This window comes from Sturnira hondurensis, unplaced genomic scaffold, assembly GCF_014824575.4.
Source record: "Sturnira hondurensis isolate 20B ecotype Veracruz unplaced genomic scaffold, ASM1482457v3 Scaffold0018728, whole genome shotgun sequence".
Classification (NCBI taxonomy): domain Eukaryota; kingdom Metazoa; phylum Chordata; class Mammalia; order Chiroptera; family Phyllostomidae; genus Sturnira; species Sturnira hondurensis.
The window spans coordinates 17965125-17982764 of record NW_028091359.1 but is presented as its reverse complement, the minus strand read 5'-3'; the positions used below and the strand labels follow the sequence as shown (position 1 = coordinate 17982764).

Here is a 17640-nt window from a genome sequence, read left to right as displayed (position 1 = left end):
ATAAATGAAGCCTCTGCAAGACCTTTGTGGTTTGCTGTGTATTTTTAGTTCTTTTCTTTTTCCCTTTGCAAGTTAATTGATTGAGGTTTGAAAGATGTAGTTGGAAAAAAAAGAAAGATGTAGTTGATTTTATTGACTCTCTGACAGAAAATAGGATGTCTCACATTAACAGATGCATTTATAATTTTATTAACTAATGTAGTTTAAAGTGTACGATGAGCAGATCCAAGATGGCAGTAGAGTAGGTGGATGTTACCCTCACCTCCTCCCAGGACCCAGCTGGAATTACAACTGAGTTAGAGAGCAATCAACCTGAACAATGAGTTGAAGACTAGCTAAAGAGAAGTCTTGTAACCAGGGAGAAGCCACATCAAGACTGGCAGGGAGGGCAGAGATGCCGAAAGGGCTGGCCCCACTCCCATGAGCGGCTGAGGTGAAGGAGGAATAGCACAGCTGCAGAGGTTCCCCTGAGAAGTCTATCTCAACCCCAAGCTGGGCTCCTCCCAGCCCAGAGCACCAGAGCCTGGAAGAGGTGCCCACATGACATCTGGCTGTGAAAGTCAGAGGGGATTCTCTGTACTGGGGGAGACGGGAGTTTGCTAGAGACACAGGCATCCTCTTAAAGGGCCAGTGCACAAACTCTCATTTGGGGCCACTCACCCTGGGCTCTGGTGGAGGAAGGGCGAGCAGACTAGAGTCATGTGAGGAAAACGGGTTTGTGGTTCTGTGAAGAGAACTAAAGAGATAGCTGCCATGATATGTGTGCTAAGTCCCTCTCCCACACCACAGATGCCATCTTTCTTGGGTGGAACATTCCCCTCCAAACAGCATCAGCCGGGGAATGCAACAGCCCCACCCTCCTGGCTTCCTGTTGCCCCTCCCTGCAGAGCCTGTGCCCTGCTGGAAGAACACCTGCCTGGGCCAGAGGGTCGAGGTCTGGGCAGACTCAGGAGGCAGTCACTGACTGAGTTGTATGGCTTTGGGGTGAGGGCATTTTCCCCTCTTTCCTAGCTCTGGATCTGCTAGCTGCACTCTCTAGCTCCTGGTGGCCCCACCCTCCCAGCACCTGGTGGTTGCACCCTTCCAAAGTCTGAGCTGTACCCTGGACAGACTCAGTTGTGTGGCTCTGGGATGGGGGCCACTCCCCCCACTGGTTTCGCAAGCCTGACCAGTACATACAGTTTATGGGAGATCCACTAGCCCATTTTCCTGGCTTCTAGCAGTCCTGCCCTGCTGAGGTCATGTCCTTGAGAGAATCTGGGACAAACCGAGTTGTGTGGCTCTAAGACAGGGACCATTTCCCCACCATCCCACAGGCCCAAGCATTGCAGAGCCCTCCCTTCACTCAGCCAAATCTTGGTCTATTGGGGCCTGATAAACCCTGTTGGTCTTCCCTGGCAACATTCTAAAATCCCACCCATCACAAAGGTGTGCAGGCACCCAGAGAGTGGCAGTTAGACTTGGTATACCCTGGGACATTTGCTAAGTGGCCTCAGACCCAGTATTGGCACCAAGTTTTGACCTGTAACAATCTGGTAAACACCAGTCACCCTTACCTAGTGACTCACTAAAAACCTTCGTCATGCAACTCAAGTACCACCAGAGGCTCTTTCAGTGACTGAGCCTAACAGGCAGCTACAGGTGGAGACAGGAGGAAGGGGAATCTCAGAGGGCCTTGGGACTTTTATTGACCTGGCTCTGGGCCTGGTGCTGGTAAAAGCTGGCCTAGGTGTAGAGCTTGGTCCTTCCTGTGTACTCACAGGTCCAGTAGCAGCAACCACAAACTAGATCACTTTGGAGCTTCAGACAGGTTGTATAGGGCTAGTTACAGACAGTGTCTGACTTTGGCTGGCCACCGAGTCCCTGTTCAGAGGCTCCAGAATCAATACACCCAGTGGCCAGCTTCTGAAAACATCAGAGCAGGATCCCAACAGCTTCACAAGCAGCATATTGGAAGGGAGACGTTAGCAGGTGCCAGACCCTGCAGAGGCAAATTCTGTTTCACGAGGTCAGCACCTGCACAGCAGCTCATGCTGTGGTCAGGGTTGATCCTCAGAGTGAGCCAGTCTGAGGGTTGATCCCATGAATCAAAGATCCAATAATAGTCAAGACTCAATTAAAATAGGAGGGCCACATAACCCACACAAGGACATTCCTAGAGTGCTCAGCTCAGCTGATCGAAGACACTGTGCCACTGGGTCCCCCGGGACAACTACTACCTAAGGCCACCCTACCAAGACTGGGAGTCATAGAAGATCTACCAAATACATAGAAACAAACACAGAAAGGCAGCCAAATTGGGGAACATGCCCCAAATGAAAGAACAGGAGAAATCTCTGGAAAAAAGCCAAATGAAATGGAAGCAAACAACTGATCAGATATAGAACTCAAAAAGTGGTGATAAGGATGCTCAAGGAACTTAGGAAGAACTACAACAGTGTGAAAAAGGATACAGAAACCACAAAACCGAATGAGTCAGAAATGTAGAATATAATATCTGAAAGGAAGAATACACTGGAAGGAATAAACAGTGGTTGGATGAAGCAGAGAATCGAGTTGGTAATTTTGGAAGACAGGGTAGTAGATGACAACACCCAATCAGAGCAGAGCAAAGAAAAAAGAATTTTAAAAATTCTGGGTAGTTTAAGGGACCTTTGGAACAACAATGAAGTGTATGAAGTGTAAAAACAATCTTATCCTAGGGGTACCAGAGGAAGAAGTAAAAGAGCAAGGGATCGAGAACCTATTTCAAGAAATAATTAGCGCCCTGGCTGAGTATGTCAGTTGGTTAGAGCAGTGTCTCAATATGCCAAAGTTGTGAGTTTGATCTCCAGTTTGGGCACTTAGGAGAAGCAACCAATGAATACACAAATATGTAGAACAACAAACCAATGTCTCTCTTTTTCTCTCTCTCCTCCTTCTCCCCTCCCCTCTCTCAAATCAATTTTGTTAAAAAGGAACTAATGACTGAAGACTCCCCTAACCTGGTGAAGGAAAAACAGCAAGTCTAGGAAGTACAGAGAGTCCCAAACAAGATGAACTCAAAGAAGCCCACACCAAGACACATCATAATTAAAATGGCAAAGATTAAAAACAAAGAGAGAATTTTAAAAGCAACAAGAGAAAGATAGTGAGTTACCTACAAGGGAGCTCCCGTAAGACTAACAGCTGACTTCTCAATAGGCGCATTTCAGGCCAGAAGGAATTGGCAAGAAATATTCAAAGTGATGAAAAGTAAGGACCTACAACTAAGACTACTTTACCCAACAAGGCTATCATTTAAAATTGAAGGAGAAATAAAGAACTTCTCAGACAAGAAAAAAGCTAAAGCAATTTTTTATCACCAAACCAGTACCATAAGAAATGTTAAAGGGCCCTCTTTAAGAATAAGAGGAAGTAGACAAAAAATAACAACATAGTTAAAAGAATAAAATGGTAAAATATGTACCTGTCAATAATCACTTTAAATGTGAATGGCTTAAATGCTTCAATCAAAAGATATAAATTAACTGAATGGATAAGAAAACAAGACCCTTGTATATACTATTCTCAAGAGACCCACCTCCGAACTAAAGATGTACACAGACTCAGAATAAAGGGATGAGGAAAGATATTTCATGCAAGTAGAAAGGGGAAAAAAGCTGGGATAGCAATATTTTATCTGACAAAATAGACTTTAAAACAAAGGGTATAGTAAGAGACAAAGATGGACACTACATAATGATAAAGTGAGCAATCCAATAAGAGAATATAACCCTTGTAAACATTTATGCACCCAACAGAGGAGCACCTAACTATGTACAACAAATCTTGATGGACATAAAAGGAGAAATTATAATATAGTCACAGTAGGGTATTGTAACACCACATTAACACCAGTGCATAGATCTTCCAGACAGAAAATTGACAAAGAAGTAGTGGCTTTAAATGGCACACTAGATCAGATAGATTTTATTGGTATCTTCAGAGCATTTCATTCCAAGGCATAAAAATATACATTTTTAAATGCATATGAAACATTTTCTAAGATGAACCCCATATCAGGACACAAAACAAGTCTGAATAAATTTAAGAAGATTGAAATCATACCTAGCATCTTTTCTGACCACAATGGTATGAAACTAGAAATCAGTCACACAAAAAAACTGAAAAACACACAAACACATAGGGGCTAAATAACATGTTACTAATCAATGAATGGATTAACAGTGAGATCAAGAAAGAAGTAAAAAGATACCTTGAAATAAATGAAAATAAGAATATACCAACCTTAAATCTATGGGACACAGTGAAAGCAGACCTAAGATGGAAGTTTATAGCATTACAAGGCCTCTCCCAAGAAATGAGAAAAAGCTCAAATAAACAATCTAGCTTTACACTTGAAGGAATTTGAAAAAGAACAACAAAGCCCACAGTGAGTAGAAAAAAGTAAATAATAATAGATATTACAGCAGAAATACACAAAAAAGCCTAACAATGCAAAAGATCAATGACAGAAAAAGCTGTTTCTTTTAAAAAAAGACAAACAAGATTGATACACCTTTAAACAGACTCATTAATTTAAAAAAGGGGGGGCCAATAAATAAAATCAGAAATGAAAGAGGAAAAGTAGCACTGACACCACAGAAATACAAAGCAAGAAAATATTATAAACAACTATATGCCAACAAATTGGACAACCTGGAAGAAATAAATAAATTCCTAGAAACATACAATCTTCTATAACTTTAATCAGGAAGAATCAGAAAATCCAAATAGACAGATTACAATTAATGAAATTGAATCAGTAATCAAAAACCTCTCTACAAACACAAGTCGAGGACTGGATAGCTTCCCAGGATAATTTTACCAAACATTCTAAGAACTAACACCTGTCCTTCTCAAACTATTCCACAATGTTCAAGGGGAAAGAAGACTCCCAAGCTTATTTTATGAAGCCAGCATTATCCTAAACCAAAAACCAGATGAAAACACTATCAGAAAAAAAAAGGAAATTATAGGTCAATATATCCCTGATGAACATAGATGCTGAAATCCTCAATAAAGTAGTGACAAAGATGATCCAGCAACACATTAAAAAGCTTGTACACAATGATCAAGTGGGATTTATTCTGGGGATACAAGGTTGGTGCATTATTTATGGATCAATGAATGTGATATATCACATAAACACAATGAAGAATAGAAATCATGATCATATTAATAGATGCAGAAAAAGCATTTGATAAAAGCCAGCACCCATTTACGATAAAAATTCTCAGAAAATGGGAACAGAGGAAGCATACGTCAATGTAATAAGGGCCATATGTGACAAACCCACAGGCAATATCATACTCAATAGGCAAAAACTAAAAGCATGTCCCTTAAGACAGAGAACAAGACAGGAATGTCAATTTTTAGCACTTTTATTCAATAGTACTAGAAATCCTAGCCACAACAATCAGGCAAGAATAGGAAATAAAAGGCATTCAAAGTGGAAAGAAACAAGTAAAACTGTCATTATTTGTGAATGACATGAGCCCTATTTAGAGAACCCTAAAGGTTCCACAAAAAACTACTAGAACTGATAAATATTCAGTAAAGGTGCAGGATACAAAATAAATATCTATAAACCAGTTGCAATTTATACACCAATAATTAAACTATCAGAAAGGGAAACTAAGAAAACAATTTTATTTACAATTGAATCAAAAATAAAATACCCAGGAATAAATTTAACCAAGGATGTAAAAAATCTGTACTCAGAAAATTGTAAAACTGAATTAAAAAATTGGAGAAGATACAAGTGGAAGAATACACTGTGTTCATGAATAGAAAGAATTAACATCATTAAAATGTCCATACTCCCCAGAGCAATCTGTGAATTCAACACAATCCTTATCAAAATACCAAATAGCACATCTCATAAAACTAGAACAAATATTTCCAGAATTTATATGGAACCACAGAGGATCCCAAATAGCCTCAACAATCTTTAGAAAAAAATACAAAATTGGAGGTATTGCACTACCTGATGTCAAACTACTACAAGGTTATAGTAATCAAAACAGCATGGTACCAGTATAAAAACAGACATATAGATTAATGAAACAGAATAGAAAGCCCAGGAATAAACCCACAACTTTATGGTCAATTAATATTTTACAAAGGAGACAAGACCATACAATGGGGTAAAGATAGTCTATTCAATAAGTGATGTTGGGAAAATTGGACAGATAATATGCAAAAGGACCAAGCTAGACCACCTGCTTATACCATACATAAAAATAAACTCAGAATAGATGAAAGACAAATGTTAGACTCAAAACCATGAAAATCCTGGAAGAAAATATGATAATCTCAGACATTTCTTGTAGCAATACTTTTTTCAACATATCTCCTCAGGCAATGGAAACAAACAAAAAAATAAGTAAGTGGGACTACATCAAGCTAAAAAGTTTTTGCACAGCAAAGGAGACCATTAACAAAATTGAAAGACAACTCACTGGATGGGAGAACATATTCACCAAGGATATCTCTGATAAGGGTTAATATCCAAAATTCATAAAGAACTCATACAACACAAGGCCAAAAAAAAAGGCACAACCCAATTAAAAAATGGGCAAAGGACCCGAAGAGACAATTTTCTGAAGAGGATATAAAGATGGCCAATAGACATATAAAAAATGCTCAATGTCACTAATCATCAGAGAAATGCAAAATAAAACCCCAGTGAGCCCCAGCTGGTATGGCTCAATGGATTGAGTGCCAGCCTGCAAACCAGAGGGTCACTGGTTTGATTCCCAGTCAGGGTGCATGCCTGGGTCGAGGGCCAAGTCTCCAGTGGGGAGTGCTCAAGAGGCAACCACACATTGATGTTTCTCTTTCTCCCTCTCTTCCCCAGTCTAAAAATAAATAAATAAATAGAATCTTAAAAACAAAAATAGAACTGCCTTATGACCCAGCCATTCCACTTCTGACATACATCCAACGAAACCCAAAACACTAATTTAAAAGAATACATGAACCCCATACACCCCTATGTTCATTGCAGGGTTATTTACAGTCACTGAGATTTGGAAGCGGCCCAAATGCCCATCAATAGATGAGTAGATAAAACAACTATGGGACATTTACATAGTGGAATACTACTCGGCTGTCAAAAAGAAGGAAACCTTACCCTTTGCAACAGCATAGATGAACCCAGAGAGCATTATGCTAAGTGAAATAAGCCAGTCAGAGAAAGACAAATATACGATTTCACTCATATGTGGACTCTAATGAACAAAATAAACTAACAAGCCAAATAGAAACAGACTCATAGATAGAACAGATTGACAGCTGTGGGGGAAGGAGTAAATGGGGGTCTGGGTAAAAAGTAAAGCGATTAAGCAAAAAAAAAGATGTATGATGAATTAATACCAAAACCAAATAAAATGTCTAATTTAATTCTCTCTCTGTGCGCCTTTCCAACAGAGCCCTCCACCCCATCAATGTAAACCTCTGAGGACCCCACAGATTGCGCACCAAAAATTCGGTTCTGGTCCTCGGCGGATGTGCGTCAGTACCAGCTACTAGACAGCAGGATGGAGACCACACCTATAAATTCCCAGAAGGAGCTGTCAGTGTGTGAGGATGGAGAAGACTGTCAGGAAAATGGAGTTCTACAGAAGGGTGTCCCCGCCCCTGGGGATAAGGCGGAGTCCGGCCAGATCTCCAATGGGTACTCGGCAGTTCCGAACCCCAGTGCAGGAGATGGCACTCAGCACTCCATCCCGGCGGCCACCACTGCCCTAGTGGCTGAGGTTCACCAAGTGGAACGGGAGACCTGGGGCAAGAAGATGGATTTCCTCTTGTCCGTCATTGGCTATGCTGTGGACCTGGGCAACGTCTGGCGCTTTCCCTACATATGTTACCAGAATGGAGGGGGTCAGTATCGCGGGCCACGAGCAGGGGCTGTGACCGGGGTGGTCCGTAGAGCCTCTTAGGAGGCCAGGGGATAAGTGTATCTTTTCTATCTTGTTTTAACTGGTAAGAGTTTGGGAACAAGATTGCTTAGACTTAGAAGCTTATCTAAACGAAAAAAAATCTCCAGTTAGCCAACACTTGTAGCCTGCTTGTCTGAGGCTCTCTGGGCTATGAAGCTGGGTGAACTCTCCCAAACCTGGCGGCAGCAGGTTTTCAACCTCACCCGTGCTCCATTTGTTGAAGAGCTCGCTTCTCATCCCTGCATTGTCCGAGCTCCACTCTCCGCCCATCGAGATGTGGGGATGACCACAGCACGGGGCTGACCTCTTCACTCCTGCTGGGAAGTTCTGCTCAGAAGAGTCGGAAAGGGTAGATCTGTTCAAGGAAGAATTGGGAGGTAGCTCTAGAGTCCAGGCCCTGCTGGCCTTTGGACCTGTGTGAAATCAGAGAAGGGTTTTAACTCAGGTCCAGAGTCATGGTGTTTTTTGTTTTGTTTTTTTTTTTTTACTTTTATGGATTGATTTTAGAGAGAGAGTGAGGGAGAGAGAGAAACATTGATTTGTTGTTCCACTTACTTGTGCGTTCACTGGATGATTCTTGTATGTGCCCTGACCAAAGACAGAACCTGTAACTTTGGCGTGTTTGGACCATGCTCTAACCAACTGAGCTACCCGGCCACTGTCCATATGCAGCCGCAAAGACAGCTCTTGTTCCCAGGGCGGGAAGGGGAGCCCAGCGCTCCCTGCCTTGGAGGAGTGGAGGTTGGAATCGCCTTCTCTGCAGTGTGAGAGGACTCTCCTCTAGCCTGAGCATTACTTAAAGGGCCAGGTCACCTGTGCCATTTCCCCTGTACTCATTCCCTACGGTGAAGCCAGGCAAGCAAACCCTTTGGACAAATGCCCCCATAGCAATACAACGTGGTTCTTATTCTCCATTCAGATTCCCCACAGTGGTTGTAAGATAGGTGGGACCTTTCTGAGTTGCACTGACTTCAGATTCCTAGGTTCAAAGCACTTCATGGGAAGGAAAGTGTGTCTGGGAAAAATCAAGTCAACCCATTCTTTGGGCTAAAACTCAGGCTGCAGGTGACCGATGTTCAATGTGGCATCAGCCACGAAGGCCAGGCGACACCAGCAGTGCCAGAGATGCAGGAGCTCCACCCGTTCTCAGTCTGTGACAAAACACTCTGTCCAGCCACCCCTGCAAAAGTGTCTCAGGAGGGAGCCTTCCAGCTAGGTGGAATTATGGGAAGTAGCTAAATATTAATAATCAAGTGTCTGAAGTCAGGGATAATACTGATGGACAAAGACACTAATTCCGTGACTTGTAGATAGATAATCACAGCTGTTCTACAGGCTGACACAGGAGATCGGTCCCAAATGCTGGTCCGAGTACTGGTTTTGTCAGAATCACCTGGAGAACCTAATTTTTTTCTGTTCTACCCCTATCTGGAACTTCTGCTTCAGGAAGCCTGGCTGTGTGGGTTTGGGTGGATGTTTTTAAACCCACCAGTGATTACGAGGGATAGCTCTTCTCAAGTCTGTGATTTTACAAGGGAGGAAATACTCAGAAAGGGGATGTAGTCGGGGTCCACCAGGCCGTTAGAAGTGGACCTGGCCCTAGCGCCTGCTCTGCGGACGCCCACACCCAGCTTTCCTTCAGGTTCCTCTCTGCCTCCTCCAGACCTCACTTTGGCCCTGGAGCTGTGCCTCTTACTCCTTCTGGCAAGCACCACTGCCAGGGCAGCCCAGTGTGAGGCCACGTAGCACAGGTGGCTTCATGGCACTCCAGCGTCAGGTGGCTCTGGGATTCTTGGCGTGGCCCCTGGTATGTGGGTCAGCGGGGCCTTCCTGGGATAGATGGGGGCCGGGAGTAAAATTGTCTTTCATCTGCCCCAGGGGCGTTTCTCCTCCCCTACACCATCATGACCATTTTCGGGGGCATCCCACTCTTCTATATGGAGCTTGCGCTGGGCCAGTACCACCGAAACGGATGCATTTCCATATGGAGGAAAATCTGCCCGATTTTCAAAGGTAACTGAGGAGCCTGAGTGGGTGGGTAGACAGTGGGTTTTCAGGGAAGTGGTGATTTCCATCCATGGCGGGGGGGTAGGGGGAGCTGGGGACCTTCCAGAATTAGTCAGGCCTTCTGCGACCCTAGGAGGTAACTCGAGTACAGTAATTAAAGTTTTTGACTGTTCAAGCGGTGTAAGAATGTCATAGGGAAACAGAATAAAGGCCAATTTAAGCAAAATTTTTAAAAAATGTAAAGCCTTAACAGCACACACACATTTTCTGAAACAGGTAACCTTGCAAATTCGGGTAAGTCACTTACCACCTTGCGACCTTTCCACTTTGGGGAATGGAGCGAGTGGCACCCCCCTGCCCCTCCCCCGGCTGCAGCACCCTCCAAGGCGTGTCAGTCTTTCTCCGTAGGGCTGCCATTCACTCCTGGCCCCCCTCGCCCCCTGTCCCAGGGATAGGGTACGCCATCTGCATCATCGCCTTTTACATCGCCTCCTACTACAACACCATCATAGCCTGGGCGCTCTACTACCTCCTCTCCTCCTTCACTGACCGGCTGCCCTGGACCAGCTGCGAGAACTCCTGGAACACCGGCAACTGCACCAACTACTTCTCGGAGGGCAACATCACCTGGACACTCCACTCCACCTCCCCTGCAGAGGAATTTTACACGTAAGTGCCTAGAAGTGAGTGAGGGGTGGTCTGTTGAGGGCAGGCCACCCCCCGGCCTTTGGCTTCTTTGGAGGGAGGCCCAGCAGGGACGGTGGGAGCCATAGGTGGAGTTGAGGGACTCTGCCTTGAATGCTTCATACCCTGGCCCTCTGGGCCATCTGGTCCTTTCCGGTGTGTCACGCCAGGGTGATCCCTACCTTCACATTTCAAAATTACCCCCCCCCACTTTGAAACCGCCCTTCCTCCTGGGCCCTCCTCTCAGCTGGGGTCACAGAAGCAAAGCCTCTGACCTCTTCAACAGTTTGAGACTATTCACGTAGTTCCTGGTTTTGTGTGCTCACCTCATGTGGGAGCTACCCTTTGAAAGAAGTTGCCTGCAGTGGGACGTATTCTTTAATGCTAGAATTTCAGGCAATGGCAGCCCAAAGGGAGTGCTCGTCTGGGTGGGAAAGGGGCCCACTGCCCACACAGACAAAGCCTCACGTCCTCCCAAGCCGGTCATGTCAGTCATGTTTCCTGATTGGCCAGGTCTGAGCCAGGTCAGGAGAGCGCCGGAAATCTGCCTCTGGGCTGAGCGCGTTTCCCAGGTTGGTCCACTGAAGGTGCCAGCCTCTCCTTCAGGACAGGCAGAGCCAGTCCCAGCCTGGCTGAGGCTTAGTGACCTGCAGTGTGGTGGCCACTGTTTCCCTGGGCACCCTCCTGCAGGTGTGACTGGCAGTGCACCCTGCTCGTGGTTTGGACCATTTCACGGGCCTCTCCTTCTCCTTCACCCCAGGCGCCACGTGCTGCAGATCCACCGGTCGAAGGGACTCCAGGACCTGGGGGGTATCAGCTGGCAGCTTACCCTCTGCATCATGCTGATCTTCACTGTGATCTACTTTAGCATCTGGAAAGGTGTCAAAACATCTGGCAAGGTGAGGAGGACTCTGCTGACCCAGGCCTGCCAGGGGGCCCCCGGAGCATCTCACTCTCAGACTCAGTGGCCCAGACGACTGCAGACAGACAGGGGGAGAGTGTTTCCTTCTATACTGGACTCATTCCATGATGCTCAGTCTCTCGTCACCAAATCTAGTAGAAAGTCCTAAAATGGGCCAATCCCAAGACCCAGTTCATGATTTTTTAAAAAATTCCTTTTTAAAAAAACCACTGGTAATGTCACAACCAATAATAGTGGCAATAATTTATTGAAAGCCCTCGCGGACCGTGTGCAGTGCTTTGTGTGCACCGGCTAGTTGCTCCCTGCTAGGTACGTTCCCCACTTCACCAGAGGGGAGTGGGGGTAGAGGTAGCTAGTATCAGCGAGCCGCGAGTCAGACCCCTGGCTGGTTTAAAGGCTGTGATCTTTCTGCCACGCCACCCTGCACGCTAAAGTTGCAGGGAAAAGGAAGGTGGATCTTCTTTCTGGGAGGTTTCCAAAAATAACGGACACCAGCTTCCCCGTGGTGACAGCCTGGGTTTCCTTGCTCACAGGTGGTGTGGGTGACTGCCACCTTCCCTTACATCATCCTTTTGGTCCTGCTGGTGAGGGGCGCCACCCTCCCCGGAGCCTGGAGGGGTGTTCTCTACTACTTGAAACCCAACTGGCAGAAACTGCTGGAGACGGGGGTAAGGCGATGAGGGACACGATGTGCACCTATCTGTCCTTTTACTAAGTGAAGCTAGTCCTCTGAATAGGATAGTGGCAACAACTAAACTTTGGGTGCAATGGCAGGTCTTGCGACAATGCTTTAAATCAGAAATGCCAGCATGAAAAGTACAGTTGAGGTCACTGGGTTGGTCAGTGCCTGCACAACGAGAAGAGAAATCGCATTTGCTTGCACTCGGTATGGGGCCGTCCCTGGGATGAGCCTCGAGAGCTGTCTCTCTGTGTCTGCGCACAGCCACCTGGAGGTGTGAGTGCGTGGGCCCTGCTGGCGCCCAGCATCCGCCCAGGTCTTGGCCCTCACCCTCCCTCTGCTGTGTTCCAGGTGTGGGTGGATGCTGCCGCTCAGATCTTCTTCTCTCTTGGTCCTGGCTTTGGGGTCCTACTGGCTTTTGCTAGCTACAACAAATTCAACAACAACTGTTATCAGTGAGTATCAAAGCTCCCTCTCCCCAGGTAAAGCTTAAAAGCGGGTTGTAAGTGAGTTGGTCTGGAGGAAGGCCGGGCTCAGGCTATGTTGACACTGTGACCCTCAGGGGTACCACCGGTCCCTGATCACTTCACCCATGGGCAGAGCCTCTCAAGCCACCAGGGGTTGAGAGAGGCCCCAGGCCAATTCTGTTTTGTGACAGTCTCTGTATATTAAAAAAAATTAGCCCTGGCTGCTGTATCTCAGTGGATTGAATGCTGACTTGTGAACTGCAAGGTCACTGGCTCGATTCCCAGTCAGGGCACATGCCTGGGTTGCAGGCCGGATCCCTGGTTGAGGCCATGTGAGAGGCAACCAATTGATGTATCTCTCGAACATTGATGTCTCTCTTCCTCTCTTCCTCCTTCCCTTCCCCTCTCTTTAAAAATGAGTAAGTAAAATCTTTAAAAAAACACTGAAGTTCTCCAAATAAAATATGCAAGGATTATTTTTGATAAGCATTGAGAAAGAAAAATTAAGTAACAAAACTTAAAGCAGGTTTACAAAAGTTGCAACAGACACTAAGTGTTTAGACTTGACTTGTATTTAACACAACTATAATGTGATAATTTATGTATGTATATGTACACAAAATGTATAATGATTAAACTATTTTGATCAACACAAAATGCCATAATTTTTGTGGCAAAAATCTCATTGCAGAAGTGTTGACAAAACAGAGCGACGTAGGTGTCACTCATCATTTTTAAGGCTGACTTTGTTTCAATGTTCTACCACAGATGGCAATGTGTAGCAACGGAAGTGAGCTGTTCGTAAGATAGTTACAGAATTTTTTTTTAAAAAAAGAATTCACATGCTGTGTAGCCCAAAGCAATGTGGCTTTGCGTGGGGACACCAGCCAGAAGTCCTGTGGCGAGTTCTTCTGTTCCAAGTGTCAGGATACCCCTGTGGCGATGTTGTAACCTCATTTGCATGAAACGTCAGAAGTCTAAATCTGAGAATTTCACCAGCGTGAGGCCAAGGCCCGCTGCTGGCTCCCACTCCAGCCCAGGCCACGCTGCAGAGCAAGCTGGTGAGAGGTCTGTGCTGTGCTGGCTCACAACAGGCCCATACTCAACACCCCCCCTCCCGTGCCGTGAGGATGCCAGCTTGTGTGTCTCAGGCTGATGCAATTCATCTGAGAGGCCAGGCACAGGGAGGAGGAGAAGGGACGCCAGGACTGGCTTAGAGTCCCTGTGAACTCAGCCTGCTCCCCTTGCCTCAGCAGGAGACAGATGCCCCTTAGACCCCTGACTTGCAAATGACTCTGCCCCTTTGGGTTTTCTGCTCCAGAGACGCCCTGGTGACCAGCACAGTGAACTGCCTGACAAGCTTCGTTTCAGGATTTGTCATTTTCACAGTGCTTGGCTATATGGCTGAGATGAGGAAGGAAGATGTGTCCGAGGTGGCCAAAGACGCAGGTAGGCCCTAGGTTCTGTGTAAGTCCCTTGCTCCCACTGAGTTGTCTTGCTGCTCTTTGGATGTTTCCAATATCTAACATTGGAATAATTTCTAAATGTTTCTTTAAAAAATTTCAGAGGTTTTAGAGAAATGTAATGCCTTGTAGATCTCGACCCTTTCCAGGTGTTTAGGCCGTGGTGCTTGGGCCTTGAGTACACTGTGGGCTTCTCCTCTCTCCCCTCTGTCTCAGGCCCCAGCCTCCTCTTCATCACATATGCAGAAGCCATAGCCAACATGCCCGCATCCACGTTCTTCGCCATCATCTTCTTCTTGATGTTGATCACGCTGGGCTTGGATAGCACGGTGAGTGAACGGGGAGGGAAAGCTGCTTCTGGGAGGAGGAGGAGGAGGAGGAGGAGGAGGGCGAGGAGGGGGAGGAGCAAGGGGAGGAGAAAGAGGAAGTTGTGCCCCTTCCCTCCCATCCTGGCCGCCCCAGGTGGCGTTGGCTGCTCCCCACTGGTGCTCCCCCAGCCCCTGTTCACTCCTCGTTGACTGCACGTGCCACTGTCTGGCACCTGAGAGAGCCATTAATGGATTCATGGGGCAATGGCTGTTTGTGTATACATGCACAGGCACAGGCCAGGGGCTCTGCATGTGGCCACCGTTCTTATTGTGCACTGTCCCTTGAGCGAATGACAGCACCTCACATGTCTCACTCTCGTGTCTCAGTGCCCTGCCACCCAGCATTCACCTCAGCGCCTTGCACTTAGTGTGGAAGGAGTCTCAGCTTTGAGTTGACCTTTCTGGTGCAACCAAAGTCTCCCCAAGAGTCCTCACCTGAAAAAGCCCTGTCCGTGTGCTCTATTTTCTTTCCTTCATGTTCTATAGGGATTGGTTCTAAAGGACAGTGTACAGAGGAAAAGGTATTCCCAGTAAGGGCTGGTGAGTAGGGGGAACAGGTCCCGATCAGCTGGACTGGTCACTCGGCAATCTTAGCCCCTCCCTCTTGTTCACTGTCCTAGAAGGTAGGTAACAGGTTTGTCCCAAAGCCTCCCCTGCGACCATTTGTGTGGCCTTCTCAGTTTGCAGGCTTGGAGGGGGTGATCACAGCTGTGCTGGATGAGTTTCCGCACACCTGGTCCAAGCGCCGGGAGCTGTTCGTGCTCTGTGTCATTGTTACCTGCTTCTTTGGGTCCCTGGTCACCCTGACTTTTGTGAGTACCACAACCCTCAGCCTTGAGTCAGCCTCCCCTGGGGCAACAGAATGTACAGGAAGCCATTCCTTTCCTTCCGTCCCACATGGTGCTCTGGCTTTGGGGCCAAAGGGAGGGCTTATAAAAAGTTAGTCATCAAGGATAAAAAGAACAAGTTGTTTCTGGCGGCATCTGTCTGTAGACTTTCTGTGAGGCACCTGAAGGCTCTTTGCACTTTACAGTAGATTCAACTCAATTTCAGGCTTGACGGAATATCTGGAGAAAAACTGAAGGTTGCTCTTCCAGTTTAATTCCAGTCCTCAGGGCTGCATTCTTGACAACATTACGTCAGATAGGACCCATAGAAACCTGGGCTTGTGTCCTGAGTCAAGGCAGATGTTGCAAATAGGCCTCTTTGAGACGTGACCTCAGTGTCTGTGAAGCCTCAGTAGCATGCGGGGCCTCTGAGCAGGACCCAAGGGTTTGGGGGTTAGGACAGAAGACCATTCTGATCCTTGTGCTCGGTGGGTCTGGTATTGCACACTCTCCTAGATTCAGTCTTTAGGGACTGGGATTCTCCAAGGTAGAGTGAGTACACAGTAGGTTTTTAGTAAATTGAATAAAGTTGAACATAGATCAAGGCCCATTTGAGTTTGTCTCTTAAAAATCGACGGGCAGCCCTGGCTGTGTGGCTCTGTTGGTGGGGCATCATCCCATACACCAAAAGTTGTGGGTTCGATCCCTGGTCAGGGTGTGTACAGGAGGTACCTGACTGATATGTCTCTTGTCCTCTCAAAAATAAATAAGCATGTCCTTGGGTGAGGATTAAAAACAAACAAACAGACAAACAACTTAGTGCAAAGAGGAAGCAAGACAAGGAGAGTGACCCTTGAGGATGGAAGAGGCCCCAGAAGGAGTGGGGTCTGGCCCGTCCTGAGAAGGCCAGTCTAAGAGTCAGGCTTTCAGATACTTCTATGGGGCCCAAAGTGGGAATTCTCCAGAATTATCCTTAGTTAAGACGCTTCTTTCGGGCCCTATGGTAGAGAGGAGACAATGCCCCAGAAGGCCCTTATCCAGGGTGGTGGTGTCATTTGCAGGGAGGGGCCTACGTGGTGAAGCTGCTGGAGGAATATGCCACGGGGCCGGCTGTGCTTACCGTCGTGCTGATAGAAGCAGTCGCCGTGTGCTGGTTCTATGGTAAGACACCTCCTCCCACCCACCTTGGTCCTTTCCGCAGACAGCAGCCCGAAGCCACCAGGAAAGAGGACTGACTTCAGGAAAGGGAAGGGCGTGTCACCTCCCAGCAGGTCTACAAGGGAAGCTCAACTGAGTGCCTTCTTCAGAAACACCTCATCGTTGTCTCCTCCGCACTCTCCACCGCAGATTGCTCAGTGTCTTGGGAGGACGTGTTTCCTTCCAAGTTTAAATGTTTCCCCAGCAGAGACAGGCTGAAGCGGTTCCCTTTAGCTCCTCCACAGTGGAGGCTTAAGACCCTGACTGGCTCTGAGAATTGGACCGAATGCAAAGAACCGGTGCACAGTGACTGCATCTGCAGAGTGGACTGTATCCTGCTGTTCTATAGAGTGGCCCTCAATTTACATTTCATAAGCAAGAGCTCCCTCCAGAGCACTGAGGAAGAGTTTAGGAGCTATGTTCTAGGGCAGAGGCAAGAGTGTTCCTGTTTGGATTGTCTGCCCAGGAAAAGCCCGCTCTGACCCTGGGATGGAATCTGATAAGGATGAAACCACCAGGGGCTCAGAGAGTGAGCTGACGCAGGTCCCTGGGCAGGGGTCCCAGGAGCCCCTGGGTTGTCGGGGGGTTGGGGAGGACACAGGCAACTGAAGTGAAGACAACCTAGTTCAGAGATGGCTGTCTTCATCTTTAGAATCAAGAAGTGATTACTTCATACTGAAAAATGTATTTTTCCTTAGTTTCTGTGAAAATAAAACAGCGTTAGCATGTTTGTCTTTGTGCATAATATGAGGAAAAGGCCCCCATATTTTGAGTAGCACATGAGTCCAGTTTTTAAAAATGAAGTCCTCCTCAGCTCCTCAGCAATTCAGATGACAAAGTTCAAGTGTGTGGCTCACTAGAGACCTACCCCAGGTGTTGCTGGACGTTCTCAGCGGAGCGAGCACAGGGCAGCCTTCCTGGGTGGATGTTCTTCTCAGTTCCTCGCCAGAGTCCCGCTTCTTCCTTCTATGTCAGTTACTTTTATAGAAGAACCAGGACCATGAACAGGCAACTGATTGGGCTGCACTGTGGTTAAAATTTTCTCTTGGGAAGTTTTCC

The 17640-nt window shown here is 46.7% G+C and overlaps 1 protein-coding gene across 1 annotated transcript in view; it reads left to right on the top strand.

Annotated features, from left to right (window-relative positions):
• SLC6A4 (solute carrier family 6 member 4) overlaps positions 1-17640 on the top strand; it is a 41663-nt gene that overhangs the window by 15016 nt on the left and 9007 nt on the right. The window contains exons 2-11 of the mRNA XM_037070277.1: positions 7456-7908; positions 9846-9980; positions 10424-10643; positions 11419-11557; positions 12114-12248; positions 12611-12714; positions 14048-14175; positions 14406-14518; positions 15238-15369; positions 16446-16545. Coding sequence (XP_036926172.1) covers positions 7566-7908; positions 9846-9980; positions 10424-10643; positions 11419-11557; positions 12114-12248; positions 12611-12714; positions 14048-14175; positions 14406-14518; positions 15238-15369; positions 16446-16545 — 1549 coding nt within the window. The 5' untranslated portion in view covers positions 7456-7565. The remainder of the gene's footprint in view (positions 1-7455; positions 7909-9845; positions 9981-10423; positions 10644-11418; positions 11558-12113; positions 12249-12610; positions 12715-14047; positions 14176-14405; positions 14519-15237; positions 15370-16445; positions 16546-17640) is intronic.